At 41.3% G+C, this 19,999-nt stretch overlaps 1 protein-coding gene across 1 annotated transcript in view; it reads right to left on the bottom strand.

The window, feature by feature from the left end:
* The window catches only part of LOC124260784 (orexin receptor type 2-like), a 51,094-nt gene that overhangs the window by 8,644 nt on the left and 22,451 nt on the right, over positions 1–19,999 (bottom strand). The window contains exon 2 of the mRNA XM_046695103.1: positions 15,694–16,075. Coding sequence (XP_046551059.1) covers positions 15,694–16,075 — 382 coding nt within the window. The remainder of the gene's footprint in view (positions 1–15,693; positions 16,076–19,999) is intronic.

Genomic DNA, 19,999 nt, shown 5'->3' with positions numbered 1-19,999 from the left:
CATCATTTCTCGCATATGGTTTGGGGTACATGTTACGGACACCCAATGTCCCCCACATTTTGTTTGCACATTCTCGACTGCCTCATTGTGAATACAAAAAATTCCCAACCTACCCACTGTGTCAGTTTAAAGAGCAACATCACACAATTTCACGTCAGTGTACGGTTCACACTACAGATACCACAATGAGTTGGGTCTCAAGTGGATTCCCTAAGGCTGATTAAAATGTACATAAACGTCACTCAGCTTTGCAGGTAGGAGGATTCGATATAAATATTTTTATTATGACGATATGCCGTGTGTCGTCATTTGCCCCCTTGATTGCCTGAAAATGTTTTCAACAGGGTGTTTTGGTTCTTATTGTCATGAACGAACTTATCAACGTACGAATGATCATATATTTGTTAAGGAAAACACCCAATCAGAAACCTCCGTGGTCCACTGTGTACCCCAGGGATCGGTACTCAGTCCGCTTCTTTTCATAGCATACACGACCGATGTTGCAGACGTACTTGACAAAGATGGCATTTGCTATAATTCGTTTGCAGATGACACCCAACTTTAGAAAAACTCCCAAGGACTTTCAAACTGGTCTTCATAAAATAACAGACTGTACTAAAGCTGCGAAGTCATGGATGACAAACAACATGTAAAGTTAAATGATGACAAAACTGAGGTGATGGTTGTTGGATCCAGGCAAATGCAAAAAAAAACAAATTACCAACAGTACTGTTCTGGTAGCAGATGCAGAGATCCAACCAGTAAGACCTCGGAGTTACACTTGACTCACAACTGGCGATGGACACCCATGTTAATCAACTCTGCAGAATATGCTTCTATCATCTACGAGCCATTGGCATAATACGTCATCTCAACAGTCGTGATGCAGCACACGGTCTGGTCCAGGGACTTGTTATATCAAGAATTGATTACTGTAATAGCCTCCTTTTTGGTATTTCTCAGAAGCTGCTATCAAAATTACAAAATGTCCAAAATACAGCCTCCTGAATCATAAGCAGAACTTCAAAGCGCTCCCACATAACACCTGTCATGAAAAACCTGCACTGGCTGCCTGTTAAGTCAAGAACTGACTTTAAAATATTGTGTTTTGTGTACAAGTGCCTCAATAGCAAAGGCCCAGAATACTTAAAAGAACTTCTTACCCCATACACTCCAGAAAGACAGCTCCTACTCTCTGTGCCTCGTTTCAAACTGCACACTGCAAACCTTTGCCTGTTCTGCCCCTCTACTCTGGAACTCTCTCCCTCTCACCATTAAATCAGCAGTTGACTTTAATTGCTTCAAACGACTTCTCAAGACTCATCTGTCTTCACTGTATACGTAAGTATATATGTATACTATCCACCCACTTTGTTAGCGCTTTGAGCATGGACCTTATACATGGAAAAGGCGCATTATAAGTACACATGTATTATTAGTAATGTTTTTAAATCGGTACATATCTACATCCATAACACATATCTACATTTAAATAACTCTGTCTGTACATATCTATACCCTTTGTCTGCCTCTTGTTGAACTTTTTTGTAATATACACTTGTAACTTTGTGGAGAGGGCTTATTTAAGTTGGATAACTTGTGCCCAATCCGTTTCTTAATTGAATAAAATATGTTTCAATCATATTATTATTATATACTACCCGTCAAAAGACTCTCTAGTGTAAATGTAGCCCTTTACTTGAGTCAACTCTTCTAAACTAGATTTTGCAAAATTTTCGATACTGTTAAAAGATACTGTTTACACATGAACTGATGTATTGTAAAACAAATTCGTAACGTTGAAAAGATAATTGTCATGGGTTAAAAAAAATGATGAGACTGATTGAAATTTAATGAATGATGCTCGTGCAATTCATCTGCATAAAGTTTGCAGTTGGTTCCCCAAAGTTAGTGGAGAAATTCATCTTCGATGTAACCACACATATATGCATAACATATAGTGAGTGCTTTAAGTGAGTCTAAACTTTTTGATGGGAAGTATATTATTATCATAAGGACCTAGGGTGGATCTTTAGCTTTAAAATCACCATCTTGTTTGGTGAAGTCATCCTTCATCATTACATTAACCAAGGCAACTCGATCTCACCATCGACTGGCACTGACGTTAGTATAACGTGTCAGGTATGTTTGAAAGAAAAGGGAATGTTACAGCATGTTCCAAATGGAGGCACAATGGAGATAACAACGTATCAGGTTATCCGGGGTACCCCATTCTCGATGAGGAAGGACTTTGACGAGATTTGCTTGTTCACTTGTACGAGTTTTAGGTTTACGTCCGCCAAGCTTCAGGTACGTTCGATGGGTCGTCTATCAACTCGATATCCCCCATTTCATAGCCTGTTCAGTGGTGCTGATCTCATTTCAAAGTGTAGTGTTTGATCCACCACAACGAGTTGGTTAATATCTGGGGGTTCGAGCTGCTCATCTGACCAACCATCTACAACTCATCAACTTTGACAGAGTTGATTGCTTCAGCGTGCTGGGATGGATTCACCTTTCCTTTCTGCTTAAGGTATTTCTGCTTTGATCTGAGAACATCACGTGTTTGAGAAATTGTCATGTCAATAAGAAGAGACAAATCTTGATTGTATTTTCTAAAAAATGTCAATAGGGTGAGTTGGGTTCGTGTTCCTCCTATTAACCTTTCCTACGGCAAAGGAAGACATTAAAAGGATCACGTGTAAATCCGGAGGGGCTAAGGTTTCAAGATCTCTAACATTTCATCTGACTTTGTTAATCCACATAAACCCGCAATATGTCAAACTCATATCATGTGTTTTGTGTAGTGTTTTGTTTTCTCGATCAGCCCATAGACACGTCGTTGCCCATCTCCACAAACCTCGACGACACAACCTTAGGTGACCGCTCACTTAGTATAGTATCAAAAACCTTTACCTCTTGAACATCACATGTATGTATGTATGTATGTATGTATGTACGTACGTACGTACGTACGTACGTACGTATGTATGTATGTATGTATGTATGTATGTATGTATGTATGTATGTATGTATGTATGTATGTATGTATGTATGTATGTATGTATGTATGTATGTATGTATGTATGTATGTATGTATGTATGTATACCGGGCCGTTGCGGCACTAAAGAACCCCTCGAGGGTAGTGACGCCGCAACGAGTAGGAGGGTCGCCGAGGTGGGCGCGAGCCTGAGTGGAGCCGCCTCGGATGCAGATCTTGGTGGTAGTAGCAAATATTCAAACTATGAATGTATGTATTTATGTGTGTGTGTGTGCGCGCGCGCGTGCGTGCGTGCGTGCGTGCGTGCGTATGTATGTATGTATGTATGTATGTATGTATGCCTGCGACTAAATGCATGTGCTAACATTAAATGAATTTCACACTTATTGTCTATATTTGACATCATCACAGAAAGTGAAGACTGTCCCATCAGCTGCCAGGGTTACAGGTTCTGTATACTGTGATGGAGATGCTGTCATTGTCATAGCTACAATGCACTAGTATGACTTCATCAATCTCTTAATTTATCTGATCTGGCTCCGTTACACTTATGTTTCTTCCCAAACATGAAGGAAGCTCTTGTGTGAAACTTTCTGAAGAGAACGGTGAAGCCATGGAAGAAGCTGTGAATGACTGTTTGGGTACACTAAGTGGAAGACATTTTCGAAACCGTGATAAAATCCATCCATCATCGTCAACAATATGTCAGTGGAAGGGGAGTGTGTTAAAATACACCGTTACAATTCTACACATTGACAGAAAGATACTCAGATATGTTCAGAGAATATAAAGAACTTTCAAAGAAAGATAATAAGATACTATGAAAGGGCATTCACAGAAAAATACTGTCTCAGTTACGGTCAGGTAATATAAAGAGCATTCACATGAATATACTATCTCAGATATGGCGAGGGGTTTTATAAAGAGCATTCACAGAAATATACTGTCTCAGTTACGGCCAGGTAATATAAAGAGCATTCACAAGAATATACTATCTCAGATATGGCGAGGGGTTTTATAAAGAGCATTCACAGAAATATACTGTCTCAGTTACGGCCAGGTAATGTAAAGAGCATTCACAGAAATATACTGTCTCAGTTACGGCCAGGTAATGTAAAGAGCATTCACAGAAATATACTGTCTCAGATATGGCGAGGGGTTTTATAAAGAGCATTCACAGAAATATACTGTCTCAGATATGGCGAGGGGTTTTATAAAGAGCATTCACAGAAATATACTGTCTCAGTTACGGCCAGGTAATATAAAGAGCATTCACAAGAATATACTATCTCAGATATGGCGAGGGGTTTTATAAAGAGCATTCACAGAAATATACTGTCTCAGTTACGGCCAGGTAATGTAAAGAGCATTCACAGAAATATACTGTCTCAGTTACGGCCAGGTAATGTAAAGAGCATTCACAGAAATATACTGTCTCAGATATGGCGAGGGGTGTTATAAAGAGCATTCACAGAAATATACTGTCTCAGATATGGCGAGGGGTTTTATAAAGAGCATTCACAGAAATATACTGTCTCAGTTACGGCCAGGTAATGTAAAGAGCATTCACAGAAATATACTGTCTCAGTTACGGCCAGGTAATGTAAAGAGCATTCACAGAAATATACTGTCTCAGATATGGCGAGGGGTGTTATAAAGAGCATTCACAGAAATATACTGTCTCAGATATGGCGAGGGGTTTTATAAAGAGCATTCACAGAAATATACTGTCTCAGTTACGGCCAGCTAATATAAAGACCATTCACAAGAATACTGTCTCAGATATGGCGAGGGTTTTTATAAAGAGCATTCACAGAAAGATACTGTCTCAGATATGGCGAGGGGTTTTATGAAGAGCATTCACAGAACTATACTGTCTCAGATATGGCGAGGGGTTTTATAAAGAGCATTCACATAAATATACTGTCTCAGTTACGGCCAGGTAATGTAAAGAGCATTCACAGAAATATACTGTCTCAGATATGGCGAGGGGTGTTATAAAGAGCATTCACAGAAATATACTGTCTCAGTTACGGCCAGGTAATGTAAAGAGCATTCACAGAAATATACTGTTTCAGTTACGGCCAGGTAATGTAAAGAGCATTCACAGAAATATACTGTCTCAGATATGGCGAGGGGTGTTATAAAGAGCATTCACAGAAATATACTGTCTCAGATATGGCGAGGGGTTTTATAAAGAGCATTCACAGAAAGATACTGTCTCAGTTACGGCCAGGTAATATAAAGACCATTCACAAGAATACTTTCTCAGATATGGCGAGGGGTTTTATAAAGAGCATTCACAGAAATATACTGTCTCAGTTACGGCCAGGTAATGTAAAGAGCATTCACAGAAATATACTGTCTCAGATATGGCGAGGGGTGTTATAAAGAGCATTCACAGAAATATACTGTCTCAGTTACGGCCAGGTAATGTAAAGAGCATTCACAGAAATATACTGTCTCAGTTACGGCCAGGTAATGTAAAGAGCATTCACAGAAATATACTGTCTCAGATATGGCGAGGGGTTTTATAAAGAGCATTCACAGAAATATACTGTCTCAGTTACGGCCAGGTAATGTAAAGAGCATTCACAGAAATATACTGTTTCAGTTACGGCCAGGTAATGTAAAGAGCATTCACAGAAATATACTGTCTCAGATATGGCGAGGGGTGTTATAAAGAGCATTCACAGAAATATACTGTCTCAGATATGGCGAGGGGTTTTATAAAGAGCATTCACAGAAATATACTGTCTCAGTTACGGCCAGGTAATGTAAAGAGCATTCACAGAAATATACTGTTTCAGTTACGGCCAGGTAATGTAAAGAGCATTCACAGAAATATACTGTCTCAGATATGGCGAGGGGTGTTATAAAGAGCATTCACAGAAATATACTGTCTCAGATATGGCGAGGGGTTTTATAAAGAGCATTCACAGAAATATACTGTCTCAGTTACGGCCAGGTAATATAAAGACCATTCACAAGAATATACTATCTCAGATATGGCGAGGGTTTTTTTATAGAGCATTCACAGAAATATACTGTCTCAGATATGGCGAGGGGTTTTATAAAGAGCATTCACAGAAATATACTGTCTCAGATATGGCGAGGGGTTTTATAAAGAGCATTCACAGAAATATACTGTCTCAGTTACGGCCAGGTAATATAAAGAGCATTCACAAGAATATACTATCTCAGATATCGCGAGGGTTTTTATAAAGAGGATTCACAGAAATTTACTGTCTCAGATATGGCGAGGGGTTTTATAAAGAGCATTCACAGAAATATACTGTCTCAGATATGGCGAGGGGTTTTATAAAGAGCATTCACAGAAATATACTGTCTCAGTTACGGCCAGGTAATATAAAGAGCATTCACAAGCATATACTGTTTCAGATATGGCGAGGGGTTTTATAAAGAGCATTCTCAGAAATATATTTACTCAGATACGGCGAGGGATTTTATAGAGAGCATTTGCGGAAGCATACTGTCTCAGATACGGCAAGACATTTATAAAGAGCATTCACGGAAGTATATTTATACAAAATGCACTAAATGTGATACCAATGGTCATATGGGAGCACGCATGTCGCCGAGCGCACGACACAGGAATGACATTATCTATACAATCATTAAGGCATAATCCTTCCGTATCGTTAAACGCATCGTTAGCGATTACATCCTATTGCTTTCTGATGATAACTGAATGTGTGGAGCTGCGCCATTACTGAACGCGCGTACGTGTAACCATTACCCATACCACAGATTAACCATTCCCAAGGCTGCCACTGCGGGGGCTACCGTTGCGGAACGGTTATCAAAGGTAATACATTTGATCAACCTTAAGTCAGTGATATAGTATCGGCGTGTCTTTGAATGCAACAGCAATGCTACGAGATGCACTCGTGTATTCCTCTCTCTTCCATCAGATTCATCCACGGGGCATCAGGGACGAGGGAAACAAACAGTCCAATTTTTTTGCTAATTGATTTCAAGTCAGATTGCTTGACACAATGATGTCCCATGTGCCTTTTACGACTGGCAGCTACATCGTAGAGAGCTCCTCGTCTCCCATCCTTCACGTTCACTAGAGACATCATCCGTACTCAATTCACATCCAGTTGTTTTATTACCGTTCTTCCACACTACACTGATTAAATGTTTTCTGACGTGGGGGCTATCTACAATCCCTGTGCCATGTATCAAAGAGTCGGACTACAATTGTCGCACTGCACGATATAAAGATCTGGGTCATGTGAGACACGCCGCATGACTCGAGACGTAATGGTCATGAGGCTATAATGGACATGAGGCTGTATGGACATGAGGCTGTATGGACATGAGGCTGTATGGACATGAGGCTGTAATGGACATGAGGCGTAATGGACACGAGACTGTCTGGATAGGAAGGTCGGTGTTCGATCATGGTCGCGTCATGCCAAAAGACTTAAAAGGGATAAAACTAGGAATTAAGCAGGCCAGCAGTCAAAATACTCTCTCTCACTCTCTCTCCCCCCCCCCCCCTCTCTCTCTCATTCTCTCACACACACACGCATGAACGTCCACGTCGTGATGGAAGTGCCGTCATTCTTAACGCTATGTGAAGCTCAATTCCATCTCACCAAACATTTGAACGTTAATACAAGCATGGTCGCCAGGAGCTGTGAATGCAAATTCAATGCACACTGGTCCATTGACCGTGTTAATATAGTTTATATAGTTCCATGGGTGTTCATGTCGTGAATGGAACTGACAGATAAAGAAGGCTGTGTCGCATTGCTATTGGCCGTTTCTTCATTTTCGTTTCTGTATTCTGTCCTCTCTTCTCCCCTTACTTACTCTGCAAGCTGCATTTATCTTCAAATTATAGCAGCGCAGCGTCCACCTCACTCATTCTTGTCGCTGTTCACATATGCTTGGGCTATCAGATTACCAAAACCGTTCTGTTGTCGTCAAATGTTCTATAATACATCATGTAGGTCGTTACTGGAGCAGCGAACCTCTCGGGACAAGTCTATATTTACACTAATAATGAACTATTGCTTTAACACTTGTCTATCTGTTTAACACCGGGGCAGGTGTCACATCCTATTATTCAAACGGCATTGTTGCCCCCAGAGAACATTTATCTTTGTCTTCTCACCACTGGAACTTGAGTAGCAGAAACACAAACTCTTACGGGAGCACTTTCCTTCTGATGCATGGGTCTCTTGTGTAACGGTAAACGACTCTTGTCAGTGCCACGTGGTAGCATCGACGTCTAGACCGTCAGTCAGCCTAGCGATGTAGGAACGACTTATGTCAGTCAGATCACGCCCGTCACTTTGTGCTCATGACGTTATGACTGCTATGGCAGCTTAAATGGAGGTTTGACAGATGTTATAGGATTGTAATATTTCGAGGCAACGTTAGCCCGTATCACGGCGAGGCTTTGAAATGTACTTTAACTGACGTTACGTCAGTGCAGACGAACGATGATAACATGAGAGCGGTGATGATGCTGATGGCGTATCTTGACTGAAGATGCGAGTAATGACGTCATGTCAAATTTGCTGAACGCGCTGATTATCATTATTTTCAAAACATATTTGGTTCCAAGCTATCATTATTTGCATAACATGTTCCATGATATTCTGGAATGCCAGTCTTTAACAATGACGGCGGTCTGTAAATAATCGAGTCTGGATCAGACTATCCGGTGATCAACAGCATGAGCATCGACCTGCGCAGTTGGGAACCGATGACATGTGTCAACCAAGTCAGCGAGCCTGACCAGCCGATCCCGTTAGTCGCCTCTTACGACAAGCATGGGTTACTGAAGATCAATTCTAACCCGGACCTTCACGGGTCGCACGTCATGAGGTGTGAGAAACTCATTGGTTTGTTACATGTAATATCGCCCCTGTTTAACCTATCAAATAAGTCTTACTTGTTCATGTCATATTTAGTCTCCGTGAGACATATTCATGGGGGTATACTTTCTCCAGCCTAGCAGTTCGTACAATATATTATTCTGTTATGAAGACAGTGGATTAACCATTCAATACCATATCAATCCCATTAACATCAACATCAAGAAAGGTTGGTTGGTTGGTTGGTTGGTTGTTTTACGCCGCACTCAGCAATATTTCTACTATATGGCAGCGGTCTGTAAATAGCCAGACCAGACAATCCAGTGATCAACAGCAAGAGCATCGATTGGGATGTAATACACGAGTCAACCAAGTCAGCGAACCTGACCACCCGATCCCGTTAGTTCCGTCTTACGACAAGCATGGGTTACTGAAGACCAGTTCTAACACGGATCTTCACGAGTTCTTCTAGAATGGACACGACTACATCCAGGTACTGATAAATAGGAACACCAGGGGAGAATTCGGTGAGGGCGACCCTCCCTGTCGATAACATCTATAAAAAGGTCAAGGTCCTTTGAAAAATGGCCCCAGGAACATCAGCCCGAGGCAGAGTGAAAATAGTGAATCTAATTAGCCAGTAAGGAAATTGTCAACACATCGTGAGTCGTGGTTTTCATCAATCTTACTTAACTGAAGAATATACTAACGAGACAGCTCACTAAGCTAATGATACGGACAAAAATAAGATTAATGATTATGATGCTGCTGATGGTGATGATAACAAGTTATAGTATTTGTTTTGTCATACGGTATTGCAGCTCCGTGAGAGGACCTGTAAAACATCGAGAGTGAACCTGGTAATTTTGATGATTGGTATAATGCGTAATGATACACTCGATTGGGGTGCCAGGGTGTCAGGGTGTTGAGGTGTCTGGATGACGGGGTGTTGGGTGTCGGGGTTTAGGGCGGGCGCGACAAACAATCAAACACGTCACTTAACGTGACACTACCAAATCTATTCTTACGATCAGCATGGGTTCCTGTAATACATCATACACAAAGAGACAGCAGCAATAAAGAAGATGATGATGGTGATGATGGTTTTGTTTTTTATATGCTTTGTACATGATACCATCAATCAAATGTACATTGTAGAATATGGAGATATTACAAAATATATACTACTGGGCCCTTATTCTCGAAAGGTTCGTAACCCTAAGAATTCTTAACTTTGATCGTAGCCCATGTGTTAAGAATGGGCTCTAGAAGTTCGTAAGGCTACGAATGTTTCGAGAATAGCTACCCTGGTTTGTTATGTAAATTAGTCATGTCGGAATCTTGATGTAGCTGTACAACATACATCTACATTGTTGTGATATTTACTTATCTCTCTATTCCGTTTCTTCAACTATACTATGGATGTCTAGTGTAATACGTTTGTGTTGATTAAATATGACAAAATGAATTTGATTGAATATAGGCCGTGTCAACGAGACATATATTTTATCCTTGAACACAAACCTACAGCCTTGTGTATTATATGACACGAACCCTGATATATTCATTGCTATTACTGCTGCTGAAGCCATCAGACATCATACCCAGTGATTGTTCCCGCTGCAGTGAATGTAATTACACCGAGACCGCCATCAGTACCATGGACCCAGGCCGGCCATAAACCGGTATTTTAGTAGAAAATGCAACAGGCTTAGATCCATTTATGTGTTCTCAACCAGTGTTTGCCGCCTCAGATGAAAACGCACAAGGGGTGGTAGTCAAAGCGTGCTGTGTTGCAAATGAATCAACTCTGTACTGCCATGTAAACAACCATTAGATCTATTAATTGTCGTGTAAAACATCAGGTTTCATTTGCTTTTGCTTCCTACGATAATGACACGGCTCAAGAACTTGAACACGTCTTAGCCTTAGTAAACGCATTATAATAACACGAAGGAGATTGTGGAATTGTAAAAACTCTAAGAAGGGCTCATTAGCTGGCAAAAATATTACGCTTCTACGGTTGTCAATCACTTTAATGATACTGATGAGCATGATAATGTTGTGCACGTATGTTGTAGAATTAGTTTCGTGGCATTTCGGATGGAGTGGGTGGAGTAATGCCGGTGTTCTCCATGTGATCATTGTCATTGCGGTACGTGCATCCCCCACCATATTACTCTTGTAGCAGCAGTGTTTAAACAGCTGCTGCACTTGTGTTTTGTGCTAGTAGTTCTGGGACAAAGAAGGTTTGACAAACTATAGTTTCTTTCAAGATTCCTTTACTTCCGTTAAATGAACAAGGCTGCAGGTAGTATTCCATTTCACCATATTGTCAGTATGCACGAGGTATGTAATTATCTAAGCTCGGGGTAGTTCATATATTAACATTTCTTTTATGATATTCCATTTATTTACAACTTTGACCGGGTGATTTACGTCGCCGACAGCGAGGTACACAGTGATGAGGCCAGAAAGCGCTGTTAACAGCTACGGCTTCGCAAGTCCTTATACAGATGCCTGACGCCCAAAGTCGGGGTTCATCGATACGGCGCTGAAAGACGCTGTTCAGAGTTCTACCACCATATGTCGCTGTACAGTAAAAGCATCGCAGTTCTCTGTACAGAGTAGGGGCGCTGCAACCGCCGTACAGAGTTCCGGCACCTCAAGTCGCTGTACAAAGTTCCTGCACCTCAGGTCGCTGTTCAGAGTTATCATCCCGCAAGTCGTTATGCAAATTTACGGCACCGCAAACCGCTATATAAATTTCCGGCACCGCAAACAGGTATACAGATTTACGGCGCCCCAAGTGAGCGTTCATATACAGTACAAGCAGAAATTATTGAGAATTTAAAGATTGTAAAAAAACAACTTCACTCACTACACACGCATTTAATGTGAATATTAGCAGAACATATAACTCCAGATTCAAAGACAGGTGAACAGTTAGTATTTTGTCAAGTCACCATGGGCAGCAATGCAGGCTTCAATGCGGCGGGGCATACTACTGATCAAAGAAGTTAGAAAGTCGTGGCCATGCTGTCCCAATATCGGACAACCTCTTCTTTCATTTCAGCAATATTTGTCAGATTTTACTTATTGACACTTTCCTTCATAAGTCCCCAAACATTTTCTATTGGATTTAGGTCAGGGCTATAGCTTGGCCAATCTAATAATGTCATATTTTGGGTCCGAAACCAGGCCTGTGAATGCTTTGAACGATGTTTTAAGTCGTTATCCTGCTGGAAAATCCCAAAGTTTCCATACATTGAACACGTGAGCAGATGGAAGTATATGTCCCTCGAGAATATCTGTGTACCGCTCACAGTTCATATTCCCTTCAAATACACAGAGGGGCGTTGCCCTTAACACAGATATGCCACCCCACACGTTAAAATTTCGGACTGTACTTTGGGCGCTGATACAAAGGTTTTTCAGTTTGTTTGGTCCAGAATTTCAGAGTATTAGGGACCAGCCACACAGAACTTTCATCTGAGAAAATCACATTGTCCCGGTTAAAATTTCTATGTTGTAAGGAGGAGTTCAAACTTCGCTCCATTTTTACAGGTTTCATGATCGGTGATGGAATTCCTCGGATTTTCTGCCAACCCATTGCATGCAGCTCAGTTCTAATTGTTTCCTTACAGACAGCCACAGTTCCTCTATCAATCATATCCAGTCTTAAGTTTTCTAAACTCCTTTTTTTGTTTTTAGAAACAAGAATACCAAGCCGCCTCCTGTCACCTACAGTCAATTTTCTGGGCCTACCTGCGCCTCCCTGGTGCTCAATGCCATATCCATTTGCAATATTTTTCAAAACACGATCAACAGTGGACAAAGGGATGCCTGTTCTACTTGAAATCACTTCAGCTGATCTGATGTCCTTGTTATAACACTCTAAAATGAACTTCCTCTTCTCTAAATCATCCATACTGAAGATCACTGAAAATATCGTCTGTTAGTAAGTGAATAGAGGGAGATAACTCTTCACAAACTAGTGAAAAAGGATTAACGGAGCTGTGTCTCTTGAATGAAACCAAGCCCTTGATAGCTGGTCAAGGTTGTCTATACTACAAATCCAATTAAACATATTCCTCAAATTCTCAATAATTTCTAGTCATACTATATATAGTGTTGAAAGTCAGTGTACGGAAAAAACGACACCGCATGTTGGTGTTCAGTGATACAACAATGCCACTCGCTGTTCAGAGTTACGGAACTGTCAATCCCTGTACAGAGTTACAGTCCCGGAAGTGCCTGTACAGTTACAGTCCCGGAAGTATCGGTACAGGTTCAGTCACTGAAGTATCTGTATAGGTACAGTTCCGGAAGTGCCTGTACAGGTACAGTTCCGGGAAGTGCCTGTACAGTTACAGTCCCGGAAGTGCCTGTATAGGTACAGTTCCGGAAGTGCCTGTATAGAGTTACAGTCCGGAAATACCTGTACAGTTACAGTCCCGGAAGTGCCTGTACAGTTACAGTTCCGGAAGTGCCTGTACAGGTACAGTTCCGGAAGTGCATGTACAGTAACAGTCCCGGAAGTACCTGTAAAGTTACAGTTCCGGAAGTGCCTGTACAGTAACAGTCCCGGAAGTATCTGTATAGGTACAGTTCCGGAAGTGCCTGTTCAGAGTTACAACTATAATACCAGATGCCCCTACCCTGGATTCGTATTCCAGATATAATATTTAGCATATCGGAAACATCTTCCATCATACAGGTTCGACATTTAATGATCTGCCCCTACTTTCACCCAGCACATTGATATTATACCATACAAACACAGTTTCTCACACATTTCATCAACCACCACCATCAGAGGTGTTGCTTGTAGCATGATAGAATCACAATCACGGACGGGAAACACGTGACCAAGCCGTGTCCTAATATAGACTGGCGCATTATTCCTGCCAAGCAATCTCAACACGGGCACCCAACTGTGTTCCTTTGCATTGAATTTCGTATATTCGTCTTGGATTAATAACATAAAGGAGGTCATTGAACACCTGACGACTGTCACGAGGTGTTATAAGAGGAGATTTCTGATTGGCTCTAACTCCCCGAGGCAAGGGTATTATTTTCCAATGTCCGAGTCCCATGGGGCGCGAAGCTATCAGTATCACGCAGGATTGCGTTTTGAGTTGGAATGAAAAAGGAGAGATACTACAAATAGCTAACATTATCGTAATTGATTTCGTTGATTTCTATAGACTAGGGTGTGTTGTGAGAAAAAACAAACCACCAGTCGAATTATGAAATACTCGCTATACGTTTCAATACAATGAATCTCATCTCAACTATGTCAACACACAAGTAATATGTGATCGCAGGTACAAAATATCAGTCAGCTGATGTGGGTGCATATATTGTCCCGTGATGACAACCTCCAGATGCAAATGTCCACTTGAAATGCAATGTCATTTTTGGCATACGAAGCATCTCAACCCGTTTGCATTAAATAAATTGAGCTTTTCTTGTGAGTTCCATAATATCATACGGTTGCCGATCGTATTTATAATGGATGCGATGTCTCTTTTGCTGACGTTACTGCACGAAGTCGTCAGATATCGCCAGTAATTGTCAGTGACCTCAGGTGACCTCCAGTAGCATGTGTTTCCAATCAACAGATGGATTCTTCACCTGCACCCTGATCTTAAAAAGATTAACGTCTGATACAAATCTTAAAATGCTAACGTTGCTAAGACGAATTTCTTTTCTTGCATGTTGCTTGGACTAGATGTCCTGACGTATGTATGAGACACACACATTATGGTACACTGGAATACAACGGAAGCTGGGATCCATAGACCTAATCTTGTATCCTCAATATGTCATCTATTGATTTGTATATTAATTCGATTCCACTGATTGTAACGCAATGAGCTGGTTTAGGCCCATGGGCATTAAATCTACGATACTAATCAGTTAAGAGCTCAAAAGCAGCACATTATTCATGAGCTCATGACCCTGTGTCCTGTCTCTCGGTAAAGCAGGTGAACAAATATGTGTACCGTTACAGACGCTGTTAGCAGATGAACATAACGTGGTTACTGAAGTCTACTGATTGAGTAGATCAACAGCTTCTGGTCGGTGTTCTCACCTGAGACCAGATCGATAATACCGAACTAAAAGAACTGTGTGTTATATACTGCCTCATGTATGCTAAAACTACGTATATACGCTGTGGAACAGCCCTCTCGCAAAATATATGTTACCTTGTCTATGGTAACCAGCCCGTGAAGTGTTACCAAGTCTATGGTGACTTACCCGTTACGTATGACCAAGTCTATGGTAACCTACCGTTAAAGTGTTACCAAGTCTATGGTAATCTACCCGTCAGTCGTTACCCGTCATATGGTAACCTACCTGTGAGGAAGTACCCAATCTGTAATAACCTACCCGTGTAACCACGTCAATGGTAACCTAACCGTAAGCTGTTACCCGTCGTGTGGTAACCAACCTGTCAAATGTAACCAAGTCTATATTAGTAACGTACCTGCCAAGTGTTACCAAGTCTATATTAGTAACCTACCCGTCAGTCGTTACCCGTCTTATGGTAACCTACCTGTGAGGTAGTACCCAATCTGTTATAACCTACCCGTGTTACCACGTCTATGGTAACCTAACCGTAAGCTGTTACCCGTCGTGTGGTAACCTACCTGTCAAATGTAACCAAGTCTATATTAGTAACTTACCCGTCAGTCGTTACCCGTCGTGTGGTAACCTACCTGTCAAATGTTACTAAATCTATATTAGTAACGTACCTGCCAAGTGTTACCAAGTCTTTATTAGTAACCTACCCGTCAGTCGTTACCCGTCGTGTGGTAACCTACCTGTGAGGTGTGAGCCGGTCTTGGTGCTGGACCACAGGCAGGCTGCGATGCTGACGTAAGTATACGCCATGATGACGACCGGCACCAGATAGAAGGTGACGAAAATAAATATGTCGTAGTTGAGAGCAAGGGTGTTCATGGATTTATCCGGTGTACACGACGTCAACAGCAACGTCAGATTCTGCGGAATCATCTCATCCGGCGTCTCTTTGAACAGCAGCAGTCGCGGAACCGCCAACGTATGAGCCAGCATCCAAATGACGACGATGGAAATGACCACACGACGTTTCGTCTCCTTGAACGTCAGAGGGTGGCAGATGGCGAACCAGCGTTCAATGGAGATCGCCGTCAACGTCAGGACAGACACGATGATCGTCACCGTCTGGAACAAGCATAATCTACATATTACCTTTACTGTGTTGGTAAAAATAAAACTTGCATAACGAATAGCCTTTGTTTGACACAAATCCAGTTATGTATGATTACCTATTTGTAACTCTTTACGGTTATAATTATGTATCCTGAAATTGCACCAAATGGACAAGAAGAGTAGAATGTGTATTGTACGTGGTGACAAAATCGATTTTGAGGTCAGATATTTGACGTCATGGTATTCCGAAAGTTTGGGGCGTTACACGTTATATCAATCACCTGTTCTCATCAGTGCTCCACTGTTTACACACTCCATCATATAAATAGAATATAGCAGTGTTAAACAGAAAAAACAAAACAACTGGTTCCATAAGCCGCATTCTATACAACAAATTAAGTGATTGGATTTTGCTGCCCACATTTTTCGACGACTCATAATACTGGCCGATTTAAGTGTGTTGTAGGATGTCATGCCGGGTTGGGGAATCGATCAAGGGTGTGCGCCATGATGAGCGAGAGCAGTAACTACCGGACCACCCTACCGCCAGTGTACCAGCAGGGAGTATGTCGTGTATGTGTGTTTAATGTGAAATATTCTGATGTCAAAGCAGAGAAGAGGAGGTTATCGGTTGTTTCACATCCACATAAATGGCAAAGCTTAAAAAACGAAAATGTGTTTTGAACATTACAGACAATTTGATATCAGTGTAACTATATATTGAGGTCTCTTGAGATTATCAAAGTAATAATCCTAAACACGGTGACGAGAAACACGGTAGAAAATCCATAAAAGGACAAAGTTGTGAATTATAGAGAAAAATCGAAACCCGCATCGCGTGTAATGGTTGCTAAATGTTCACTGCAATCTGACACACAGCACAACGACTCATCACGGGGGGTGGTTTAATATCGCAAACAAAGAAACCCAACATTAAAGTATTATTATAATCACTGATGGAAACTACAGGAAGAACGTGTAGTCAAATGTTGCTGACTTGTGTCTAAACCTACCACAAGGACAAAGCTTCCCTCACTAAACGTACTCTCTCATGTTACTAACAGGCTGGATCTATCAGAAATGTGACGATAAAAACCTAAGCACAGCAAATTAATAAGACTGACTGAGACAGGGTTTCAACAGATCCACAGAATATACCTGGAGTGGACACGATCACAAAGGTCACCAAAGTGATATTTCAGTGGGATCCTAAATAAGTTATTCCAGGTTGTAAAGCGTCACAAACATATATGTGACATCACAATGTGTGACTTGTGTGTGATAAACGTGACATGTGAATTGGAGTTGCTGATGTGTGAGAACACCGCGTTCTGGGACGCTCGCCTAAGAGATCAAAGGCGCCGACAGTGTTTATACTGCGATAAAATACATTACACTTTTTTCAGCACTGCATAATGGACTCAGGGAGATGTTGAAATTACCTCCCCCGTAACCTGATTTATCTTTGGTAACATTGTTGTATTGATGGTCAGTCGCGAAGGCACAACAAGAACATTTAGCAACAAGAACATTTAGCAACAGGTAAAACGGTTTTCTTAATACCAGTCGAATGATTTATGAATATTTACAGAGAAGCAATATGTCAAAACGATGTAAACCGTCTCTGTTGCAGTGCTGTTATCACAAACACATTTAAAGCACCGTGTCCTTATCACAGGACCCACAAAGACGGGAGTAGTCTCACGGCACCTGAACCACATTATTTTCCCTACTGCCTAGCCCTCTACAGTGCTAAAGCCCTAAATGAAGCAAGTCTAGATTTTCTCAAGTTCACTTGGGCTCCTTTTCAATTTAAAAGGAATTGATTGTTTCTGTTAAACTTATAATATATTCAGAGACTAAGCGTTATTCGGGGCGAGAGCTGGTGCCTGGAAATAATATCTAAGTCTGGGTGAAACTGAAACCCGCCAACTTCCACAATCACTTGCCAACCTGCTTCACAGGGCATACAGCATTGCACTCCAGTCACACGAAACGACCAGTGGTGCGCTTCTTCGCCATGTTCGTCCCACGGGGCAGCCACTTCACGCCCTAAGTCGTCGATTCACGTCGGATACATTTACAACCAAAGCCATAATGGCATCAAGTTGTTGCTATCTCCCCAATATTATAACATTTACGACAGAAGTGCCTCAACTCACAGCCACCAGTGACATCAGCTATCTTTGTGTCTGTGTGGGGAATGCCTCGAGTCTCGTGATTAAACAGACTACATGGAAGAAAATTAATATACAAAACATAAATAGGAATCATACGTTTCGATGTAATTAAGGGTCATGCACTGAAGAGAATATTATCCATAACCTATCATTTTAGTGGTGATAAGTTGTGAAGGTACTTTTTCGTTTCACGTAAGGTCGGAAACAATGGTGGTGGAATAATAATGTCTATTTATATTGCGCAGGGTTCCATCCACAGAGGTGCATGCTCAAGGCGCTACAATAGTCACAGATGAGAAGTTCACTGGAGGAGATAGTTCGTGGGGATAGAACTTTCTAAAGAGAAAGGTTTTTAGGTTGGTTTTGAATGTCTCAAGGGTGGGGGATTCTTTAATGTTCCTAGGTAGTGGGTTCCATAACTGAGGTGCTGCTACTTGAAACGATCTGTTGCCGTAGGATTTTAGTCTTGAGTATGGTACTGCAAGTAGGTTTTGGTTTTCAGACCTTAGACGTCGTGAAGGACTGGTGAGATCAGTTCTGATAGATAGCTCGGTGCTGTACCGTTCAAACAGTGGTAGGCAAAACACAAGATCTTGGAACAGCCCGAAAGTAAGCTCGCGTTCTTGGATATCAATTTACAGCAGCTCTGTTACATATTTTATATGTAACTAATCTGTAATTAAACCCAGCATAAGTCTCAGATTCGGCATCTTACAAAATATAAAAGTTTGTTCCATATCCAGTGGGGAAAAATATCCCTTAGTCCTGAAACATTAAAACACGAAAGCCCTGCCACGCATGCATCCTCTTGCTTTACCTTAACAGGCCAAGGCCACACTGTACGTTATTACTACACACGTGGGAGAAGAACAAATTATATTTCTTAAACTATCACCATTGTTACAATATATCGTGGCGTTACCGTTACTCAATGGCTGTAGTATGAGTATGAGGTTTTTACACTGTAAACTTGACGTCTTCCGAGGATTCGTAATGGAAAGACATAAAAAGACAAAAGGAAAACGTGTTCTGTTTCTTTCCTATATCACATAAATAAGATGTTCCTGGAAACCGCAGTCGCAGTGTAAAAGCAAAAAAACATACTTAACTTTGGCTATGCGTATACTGAATACAGCTATAACATACTGTGTACAGCTGACATGCCGTGTATAACTGTCACACCGTGTTATAACTGATATATATGTCGGGTAAAACTGGCATAAGATATGAAACAATACCACCATGCCCCCTATCACAACCAGATCTACGCCTCTCGTACATTGTGTAAAGGACGTGCAGTCTTTGAAGATGAGGTATCTTTAATTCCTGATTGGCATTCTATACAACAGTCTCTTTCATTCCTAGGATTGAAATGTCATACGAAAATGCTGTTTAATTCGTGACTGGCAAAATATGAATACGTCGTCTCCTCAGTCTGTGAAGAGGCATCTCTGTCATTCTTCTGGGTTAACTCCCCTTCCTAACGTACGTCTATAACCTAGGTTTGCACAAGGTTGGTTAAATTCAGATCTAAGGATTACTTATCGCTTCTTCATATACTATCATGGCTTGCTTGTGCCATAAGAAAGATAACGTCTATTAATTTGTTATAGGATACACTGTGGACAAAGAAATATAGGCCTCTATTCTATCACACCAGTTCCATCCTTCTGACAAGGAGAAAATCCCTCGAGGCGTTAAGCCAAAGCTAATGAAGCCTGGTGTCCGCTGAGAAGGAATTACTAGTTGTTTTAGT

The sequence above is a fragment of the Haliotis rubra genome, unplaced genomic scaffold (genome assembly GCF_003918875.1).
Source record: "Haliotis rubra isolate DU_JTF1 unplaced genomic scaffold, ASM391887v1 Scf775, whole genome shotgun sequence".
Lineage (NCBI taxonomy): Eukaryota > Metazoa > Mollusca > Gastropoda > Lepetellida > Haliotidae > Haliotis > Haliotis rubra.
This window is presented reverse-complemented; position numbering and strand designations above follow the sequence as displayed.